General features: G+C 41.0%; 1 protein-coding gene across 6 annotated transcripts in view; it reads left to right on the forward strand.

Moving 5' to 3' along the window:
- LOC109472606 (caskin-1-like) overlaps window positions 1-9,774 on the forward strand; it is a 90,436-nt gene that overhangs the window by 19,400 nt on the left and 61,262 nt on the right. For 5 of the 6 annotated variants that reach the window (XM_019772402.1, XM_019772404.1, XM_019772403.1 and 2 more), the window contains exons 9-13: window positions 2,611-2,658; window positions 3,106-3,357; window positions 5,843-5,979; window positions 6,651-6,792; window positions 7,857-8,062. In XM_019772402.1, coding sequence (XP_019627961.1) covers window positions 2,611-2,658; window positions 3,106-3,357; window positions 5,843-5,979; window positions 6,651-6,792; window positions 7,857-8,062 — 785 coding nt within the window. The remainder of the gene's footprint in view (window positions 1-2,610; window positions 2,659-3,105; window positions 3,358-5,842; window positions 5,980-6,650; window positions 6,793-7,856; window positions 8,063-9,774) is intronic. The other variant, XM_019772406.1, reaches the window with a different exon arrangement.

Consider the following 9,774-nt stretch of genomic DNA (forward strand, 5'->3'; position numbering starts at 1 on the left):
TGTTTCCAGGTTCCCGACCGACCTTAGAAAAAGCTGCCAACACTAGGCTTATTTTTTGGTGGACCTCTGCGAAGGACATAGATTGTTTGAGCTGATCCACCTTTTCTAGCTACATGATCTGACACGTTTAATTATAAGTGATGAAACGTTGTACAATCGGTTTTCCAACGCTGACAATGACATTAAAAATGTGTCCTCATGCAAGTTTTACTTTGTTAAACTGTATAAGTTCAATCACTAGAGATCGTGAAAGTGTAATAAAAAAAAGAAAGCAAAAAAAAACACAAGGCAAATGTATAATGTTTACTTTCACATACAATGTAGGTCTGCTCTGTTAATTCTTACTCATTCAAGACATACATCTGATCAGACAGGAGTCTAAATCCCTCTTGCTATAAAATTGCAACATGATGTAACCCAACACTAGTTAGGTATTAGACACATCATTGGTTCAGGACTGGTCATTGAGGTCACTTTGTAGAAGAAGAAGAGGAAGAAGAAACTGAGCAAAAACAATATGTTTTCCTTCGGTAAACGAAAAATACCTACCCTAATTTTTTTCAGGACTGAAACAGGAAACACGGCATTTTTTTTCCTAGGCCTGAGGTGTCCCTATATCAAGTCTCTGTATTGCCTACATCTGCATTTATACTGTGCCAGCCTGGCTTTGAGGGTTTTTCTGGAGCACTTCCAGACTAAGCTGTTTCAATATTGCAGCAATTAGGAGTAGATGCCATGTACCATTTACACTAGGAAAGTGGTGCTTTGAATGGGTATCAGCTCACAACTTCATTTAGCCATGCTTGGAGCATTCAAATGTGCTCTTCCACCAGTCTTCCACCCATCCATTGTATCTGGGAGGTTATCTTAAAGATCCACATTTCTCTACATTTCGCATCCATCCATGGATGAAGAGAATAGTTTCTTGCTTGTTAACTTAACTGAGGATTTTGAAACTGGTTCCATGTGGCGAAAGATGCAGTTGAGTTGTGTTGAATTGGATTGTACTGATCTTGTTGGTGTCTCAGAAGATCTAATTGCTAAGGCCACGCCAATGTAATTTGTTGGTTCTCGGATTTTCCTCTTCATTTTTTTTCTGATTTGCAAAAAAAGAAAAGAGGAGCCATGAAGTCAACACAAAGGCTGGGCTAATATCTAAACAATGAATTTTGAACTTTTAATCAAACCACTGCATTGATAGATGGAAAAACTGTAACAACTAGGAAGAAAAGGACTTTCCTCAACTGCTGGGGGCAAGATATGAGCATAATTGAGTTGATTCAGAACCAGATTCTTTTTTTTTTTTGGCAAATCCGAGAACCAACAAATTAAATTGGTGTGACCTAAAAAGGAAAGTTACAGGTAGCCTAAAGCTTCTCCTTGGTTTCTGTGTTTTTCTTTCATTAGATTTTAATGCTGTGGCCAACTATAATACCATCTGTACCTACAGAATACTAGTATGACTCCAAACTGTGCTCAGATTACCATATATTTGTAGGGAAGTGTTGCCCCAGGAAATATTATTTGGTGACTTGGGCTGGCTTTGAAGTGTTGTTACCGCAGGCATGCCTTTGGCATGATTCAGACATTTGTTTAATACCGGTACCTCTCTGATGCTTTCCAGATCATCTTGGGGCTTTGGCTTGGATGTGTTTAGTTTTAATTGCTAGGTAGTAAAGTGGTTTGCCTTCAAGCTAAAATACAGCCTCTTAAGAGAGAATCTAAAGCAAATATTGCATTCTAACTTGTAAGTGTAGATTAATTCTAACTGTTGAAAAGAGTTAGTGCTGTGTATCTAAACCCACATTTAGGTTCAGGTCTGGATTCAAGTCCAGAGGTTTAGGTTCAGTTCTGGACTTGTAAGTCCAGACCGAAACCCATGACATATACAAAATTGCATGTTGGCAACCTTGGAATGTTGTCTGGGCAAAACTGTGGCCACATAACATGGAGGCCGACACTTGACGATGCCTGATGGCAATGTTTTCTTCATTTTGCAGCACAGATTTTGCACTATATGGAAGCTTTTAGGTGATTTTTTTTTGGAATTAGTCCGGAACTGTTTCTTGCCTTTTAGTTTTTTTTTTTACTTGAACCTAAACATTTTTACAAGTCCAGAACCGGTCGAGTGAACCGGTACACAGCACTAAACAGAGTAAATTCATTGCTGTAGCATAATTTACAGACTCAAATGTTCATGGTCATGTTCAGGCCTGGGTGAAAATGGTTAAATCAATGTTGCACCACTGTGATGTTTGCCCTTTTAAATTACAACCTCAGTAGGCTAAAGGGCGTTAGAGGTTTGCTGGTGATTGGACCCAGAGTGGTCTTTTAGGTGTGTCTCTTGGCATGGAGTCAAGGTTAGGGTTTAGTGTGAGATGTTCCAGAGCACTTCACATGTGTTTACTGGTTCACCCCACCCTGCTCTCTGGCTATACATTGTATGTCACACCAGTCACTCCCTGAAGGAGCCATAGTTTATGTTTGACAGTTACAGTTTTGAATGCCAGCCAGAAGTTTGAGGAAAAGCTTGGGCCCTCTCCAAGTTATAATTATTATCTATTATTTAGTTTTATGATTAATTTTTTTGTTTTCTTTTGATCACCACAGATTACACTGATGGAGGGTTACAGCCATATAACACCTTGCAAAAATCAAGTAAGTTTCGTGGAAGGAGTGTTTTTATATAGAGTCCGGGGTATTTGTTGTAACTGATGACATGGTCAAGAGAGCCCCCTATCTTATTTGCAACAAATCACACAGATCACTTCTCAGATGGCTGGCAGTTAAAAATGGAGCTGTTCATGAAGCTATGTGTTTACGGTAGTGGGGAGGGGGGGAGGAGGGGCAAAAGACAAATGATTTGTTAACAGTAATGATTAGTTCACAGTACAGAGTTACCAAGAAAATGGTGAATATAAAAATACCGTGGAAAAACTCTATAAATACTTTATACATTGTACATGTACATGTATGTCTAATAATCCATCTGAGGTGTGCAAATTGATACAAACTGTACATACAAGAATCAATGATATGCCCACATACACAAAATGGACCTGAGCAAGCTTCTTTTTATCTGACAGTCTATTTTTCTTGTTACAGATAACTACCATGGCTACCATCCCTATGCCACGCTGGGACCCCAGTTTCCCCACTCCACCTCGGATGGCATGACACCACCGCAGGGGGGTATCCCCCCACCCCAGTCCCCAGGGGGGTCCGGCGACGTCCCTGCCCCCTACGCTGCGTACCCCCAGCCTCCCAGAGATCTACCAATGGGCAGCAGTGCTTATCCGGAACGTGAGGATTCAGGAATATACTCAGAATCTCCATCTACAGCTTCATTCAAGAGAGGTATGTGTAGCAACACCCTCTGTCTGTGCATAGAAAAACTGCAGAGGTTTGTTTGTGCACTCAGTCCACATTACACCAGAATGTCTTCAGGTTGCTTACACATTGATGGACTGCTTCATACAACTCATGTATTATCAGTGTTCTCGCCAGGCCTTTTGAGCATAGCGGGCCGCTATGCTGTGAATTTGTTCCGCTACGCTGTAATTTTGCCGCTATGCTGTGTTTCCAACAAGCATAGCGGGATTTTCAGTTGATTTTTACCCCTTTGATCTCGGCTACCGTCGCAAATTATAATCCTTGCTTTAAACTTGATAAAAATGATGTCTTTGCTCTCGGCACAAATGGACCTATACCATTATTACGTCACAGTTTGTTTACCTGTTCTAAAGAACATTCTAGAACAGTCAGTTAAAGAATAAAGATCATTTCAAAGTTTTCAAAGTCAGCTATGTTTGATTTTTGCTGCGTCTAGTTGTGTTGACACAGCATTACATACCGCATGGGTGATTTAGTTGTGACATTAGACGAAAGTAGTACTGTATTAAAAGCCTTATATTAGGCTAACGCTACACAAACACACACCGCGCTACGCACCCTTGTACAATATAAACGTCGATTGACCGGCATTCATTGCGGTAAACAAACTGTGACGTAATAATGGTATAGGTCCATTGAACATCTCATAGAACGCAGTTATCAGTAACAAAGAAGTGATTCACAACCTGCTGTGAGTTAATTAATCAAACTCCCCAAATTGGCGGCGATAGACGGGCGTAACATACGGGCGTGACAATGTCAGGCCGTCAGGGGCGGCTCGCGAGCGGCGCGCTAAGTTTTGCCTGTACGTTCAAGCTCAGTACTCGGAAACAAACATTATCACTTCCATCAGTACCTAGTCTTTGATATTTCCTATCAATTACACCTTAAAACTAGCAGAAATACCCAAATTTTGCGAGATAAACAAGGACCGAAGTGAGAACTTGAACCACCGACCTGCCCTCCCCATGCTTGCGAGGCACATGGCACGGGCGTAAATAAAGCTCTAATCCAGAAACCTGGGTGCCATTATGTACGCCACTCAACAGCATACATCCTTTATTGTTCTCCAAACATGTCAACTTTTTTGGCTGGATCGTCTTGCATGGAGAAATTTACCGAAAAATTAAACAGACAGCGCTAACAAGGCCTGGGCGGCCTGCAGCATGTTTTGGATAAGTTCATTTCAAGGGACCACGATGTCTCAAATCTAATGTTGTCTACCTTTCAACATCTGTCAATACAATTTTAAATTCAAAATCTAAGCATTAATATATAAATGTGCCATGTTGTTCCTGCATAATATCGTATTTTTTTATCATTTGACAAGGGTTTGAAGTATTTCCAATAAACTTTCCCCCTGTTTACAGAACAGACTCTTCCAAGATGGCGCGCACGCAACACATGTTAGAAATTGACATAGCTGCACAGAAGCCAGTTTTCACGGTGTTTTCCCTCAGAATGTTATTGATTTCGTCGGTAATATAGCTCATTATCAAGTAATTCCATCATTTTACCAATATAATTTACCAATGCCACGAGGAAGCACTGCGTATTCACCAAAGAACCTCTTGTTCAAGTTGTTGGCTGCCGATGTTGTGTTGACAGCATAATGTTGACAGATGAAAGAAACCCTTTGAACTGTGCCGAGGCTTGAGCTTGATGTCGCAAAGTTAAAATATCAGAACAAATTCTAAAACATGATACAAGTGTACTCCAGTAGTTTACTTTTTGAAACATTTATAAATATGAATAACAGATTTATAGTCATTTCAAAATGAAATATTTAGTAGTAAAGTATAAAAAAAACTTGCACAGTGTCAGTGACTTGGAATGGCTCTATATTAATTAGTCTATACAGTGTCTCTGAGTGGCTGAGTATTTTGCCCAAGACCTGTGCCAAGCATAAGTAACTCCATTTATTATGACCCTTCATGAATTTGGAAACAAATTTTGGATTTAAACCTTTAAAAAAAGCTGTAACAAAGATGAAAACTTTTTCAAAATTTGACCCTCAAAATGCAGGAAATGGTGTTTCAGAGGGCTATATATTTCAAAATTTTCCGGGGGAGGATACCCCCGGACCCCCCTACATTACTCGCGCCTGCGGCGCTCGCCCTCGCGCCTTCGCCGCTCGATGTGTGGCCCGGCCCAAACCTGGCCCCCTATGCTGTGAAAAAATCCTGGTGAGAACACTGATTATCAAAAGCCCCATCTAGCTTCATAGTTAGAATTGCAGCTATCTTGTCTAGTGTGAAACAGTGTTTTCAGGTATCTTATTTCAGTGTACATGCCATAATATGGACGAAACTTGCACATACATGACAACTTATGAAATAATCAATGTTTTTTATTACCATGCTTTTTTCACCTTTCATTCATCTCCATTCTCTCTCTTTCCATCCTTCTCTCTCTCTCTCTCTCTCTCTCTCTCCTGTCACCCCTGTAGCTTCTCTTGACGCCAGATTTTCCGATCCCCCAACAGATAGCTACGATCAGCTGTCGGGCTACGGAGGTCGCCCAACCGGGGTCATGGGACTGGAGAGTGGGTCAGCAACTCTGCCCAACAGGGGAACAAAACACAGGGTAAGGGTAGGAGTGGGAGCACAGTTTGTAAAATGGTAAAAGATAGTTCGATTACGTCGGTGAAGGTTAAACATCCAGCCTTTCCAGGTAATAAGATACGCCAAAAAATAGTTACTCAAGCAACTGAACATGATCTTGGAAACTGTCAGACATTTCAGGTAGCACTTCCTTTTGTCAGTGACACTGGAAAGTTTTCAGAAAAGCAGGTTTACAAGTACGAACTAGTGTTTGATGTGCAAATAAGTGAACACAATTTTTTAAAATTTAAACTGACAGATCTCCTGTGTCACTGAGGAAAGGTAGTGGATGCTACCCGAAACGTCTGACCATTTCCAAAATCATAATTATGCAGTTGCTTAAAATTCTGACGGAAAATGGTTACTGGAAGGGCCCTTGGCTGATTTTTTTTTTGGGGCGGGGGGTTGTTTCTGCAGTTTTAAAAGCCCAAAGTACTAAATACTGACTCAAATGTGCTGATGTGAAGCAGTATGTGTCAATATCACAAACTTTAAGATTGCCTTATTCATAATATTTCTAGTTTTGCTGCCCTAAAATCACATTGGAAGTCTTTAACAACAGAATGGTACAGTTACAAATTTGTTTACAAAACAAATCTTCTTCCATGAAAGGTACTAATACATGTAAAAATGTTCTCATTTCTGCTTTGTCAGTATAACTACCACCAGGGAGATGGGACAGACACCCCCGACACCCCGCCCAAGAGGAAGTCAGACATGATAGAGGGGGCGGAGGCAGAACCACCGGCGTACAGCGAACCACACCTGCCTCCTGCCGCACACCCGCCATTCCTCAGTAAGAACTTTTATATGATTGTATATGCTGGGGCCAAGGAAAGAAAATGTTGTGTTTCCTTTTTTCCCGACTGACCCTAGAAAAAACTGCAGACCCTAGATTTTTTTAAGACCTCTGAAAGGGGTTGATCAACCTTTTCTAGCTCCATAATCTTACACCTGAGTAATGAAACATTGTACAATCAGTTTTTGAACATTGACATACATGTAGAAAACTTTACTTTAGTTTGATCACTAGAGATTGCCAAAGCCTGAAGAAAAAAGAACAAAAAAGATAATCCCTACCCACCGACCCTAATTTTTTCAGGACTGAAACAGGAAACACATTTTTTTTCTTAGGCCTGGCTAATGTTACTCCTGTATCTTGTCATTGTTTTTATGTTCACATTTGTCACATTCCCCTTTTTGGTGTAAACCACCAGAAATCTTCAATAGTCAAAAATTTGCGCTGCAAAATGAAGAAAACATTGTCATTGGGCATTGTCAAGTATCGGCCTTCTTAAATTATGTGGCCACAGCTTTGCCCAGACATGCCCCGCAAACAACATATCTTGCTTCTAAACCCTGGTAGTGCAGTACTCGCTACAAATTTGGTGGTAAAGATCCCCCATTTTCCATTGGGAAATGTTAACTGAGAAGTCCCATATTTTGTATATGCCCGGACCTGAACCTAAACCTCTGGACTTGAATCCGGACCTCTCTCTATCTTTTTGTTCTGATACCCTTTAGCCAAAAGGCTAATCTTCCAGGGTTCATTCGAAAAAAAAAAACATACATAAAACAAATAACATAGTAAAAACGCATACATTCAGTGTACATGGATAACACAAAAAAGAGATTTACACTATACTAATACACTATACTAATGAAGGAACATAATCTACAAACTAATCACACATGTCACACAGTATGAACAGTTGGCGAATAGCTTTCTTAAAGTTAGATGTGCTGGTCAGTGTTTTCATTATAATTTTGTAGTGGTAATTTGTTCCAAAGGACCTGAACCTGAATGTGGGTTTAGATACACAGCACTCATCTGTACTGCTCTTTCTTCCCCCTTCACAGCGAGTAAACAGGCAAAGTACGACACTCCCAGGCCTCCGAACGCAGCCATGGGGGACGAGGTGTGGCTGCCGAGGAAGTCTTCGTCTGACAACGGGAGCGCAGGCAGCAGGGACAGTGTGGGGAGTATGGGCAGTGGGCGCAGTGCAGGGTCAGGACAGAGTCAGAGTAGCGGGGGACAGGCAGTCGCACAGACACAACAGATGAGGGTCAGTACTTTAGTTTTTTTCTTATTTTTATGGAGATTTACCACATTTGGGGATTGACATAAATCTATGGCAAATGTGCAGATGTTGGCACATTGGTGCACCAAATCCGTAGTGTGTTTTTGGCACACATTTAGACAGATTAGCCTAAGAGGCTCAGTGGGCATCACTCCACCGTACAGGGAGGGAAGTCATGAGAAGTGCCTTTTCCAAGTGCACAATGTTGGGGCATGGTGAGTATCAAACCCAGGGCCTATTGGTTCAACGCTCTAACTGTTGCGCCACCGATGCCACACAACTGATAGATTAGGCCACACCAATTTAATTTCTTGGTTAACGGATTTTTCTAGAAAAATAATGGAGCGGGCGGGCGAAAAAAAAATAAAAATAAAAACAGGCCTAGGCATCGTATTATGGCCCAAAATGGTACGATAGGAGCCATGAAGTCAACACACCAGGCTGGTTCAAAACTTAAACAATGAATGTTGAACTTTTAATGATACCATTGCATTGTAAGATGGAATAACTGTAACAACTAGGACGAAAAGGACTGTTTTCAACTGTTCAGGACAAAATATGAGCATTTTGCAGTTCATTCTGGATTTTTATTTTTATTTGCAAATCAGAAAAAAATGAAGCGGCGAATCCGTTAACCAAGAAATTAAATTGGTGTGGCCTTACCCACAATTAATTATTTATTTATGGAGATTTACCACATTTAAGGAAGGATTGACATAGCAGGTGACTATCACTTTTTCAAGATGTCAAACCTGAGACCAGACTGTAAGGTTTGAACCACTTACACAGGGAGGAACCCCTGCACTTTTCAATTAGTGTGGTGGGATCTTAAATGTGCTCAAGGTGTAGCTCTCCCGATCATGGGTCTTTTGGCTTTGTATCCTATCTGAGACGACGTCAGCCAAAGCTACACATTTGTAGGTACTCATGATCATTTACACCTGAGTGAAGTCTGTTACACCTGAGTAAAGTGTCCTGAGGAAAGTTGTATTAAGTGCCTTTCCCAAGGGCACAACATCAGTGACATGGCAGGATTCGAACCCGGGACCTTTTGGTTCCGAGTAGGGATTGTGTTAATTCTATAGCTGATAGAGAATGCTTGATCCGCCAGTGTGTTTCCAGGACATGCACAGTTTACTGAAAGCCAGATTCTGTAGCCCATGAAGGCAAGTACAAACATCCCCATAACTTGCGTGAGTATCGAACCCAGGACCTATTGGTTCCAGGATAACCCACATGTAATGCCCAGATGGCCCCAAATTTCCTCACCTGTGCTTCTGTGTGTAGTACCGGTAATCTCTGACCCAGTGTCACAACCATTTCTCTTCTCGTCTGTCATGTCTGCAATGTGATTTGGAATTGGCTCCGTGCCAATCTAGGCCGCCCCATCAGCGAAATTAGGTTTAGATTGGCCCGGTTCTATTTACGATCATGACATGTCAGATTTTATCCCCAAACAACACCAATCAATACGCAGCCCGCTTTTTTAGTGTGTCAGTGTCTGAGGCTTAGATTTTCCGTTTTAAAAAAATCTAAGTCTTCTTTTAAATATTGTTGTACGACTTTCAATGTGTGTCATACTGTGACAGTTGATGTATTAAAGACCTCATTATAAGGCCAGACCAATTTAATTTCTTGGTTAACGGATTCACCCGCTTCATTTTTTTTCTGATTTGCAAAAAAAAAAAAAAGAATCA

This window comes from Branchiostoma belcheri, unplaced genomic scaffold, assembly GCF_001625305.1.
Source record: "Branchiostoma belcheri isolate BF01 breed outbred unplaced genomic scaffold, Haploidv18h27 scaffold28, whole genome shotgun sequence".
NCBI lineage: Eukaryota > Metazoa > Chordata > Leptocardii > Amphioxiformes > Branchiostomatidae > Branchiostoma > Branchiostoma belcheri.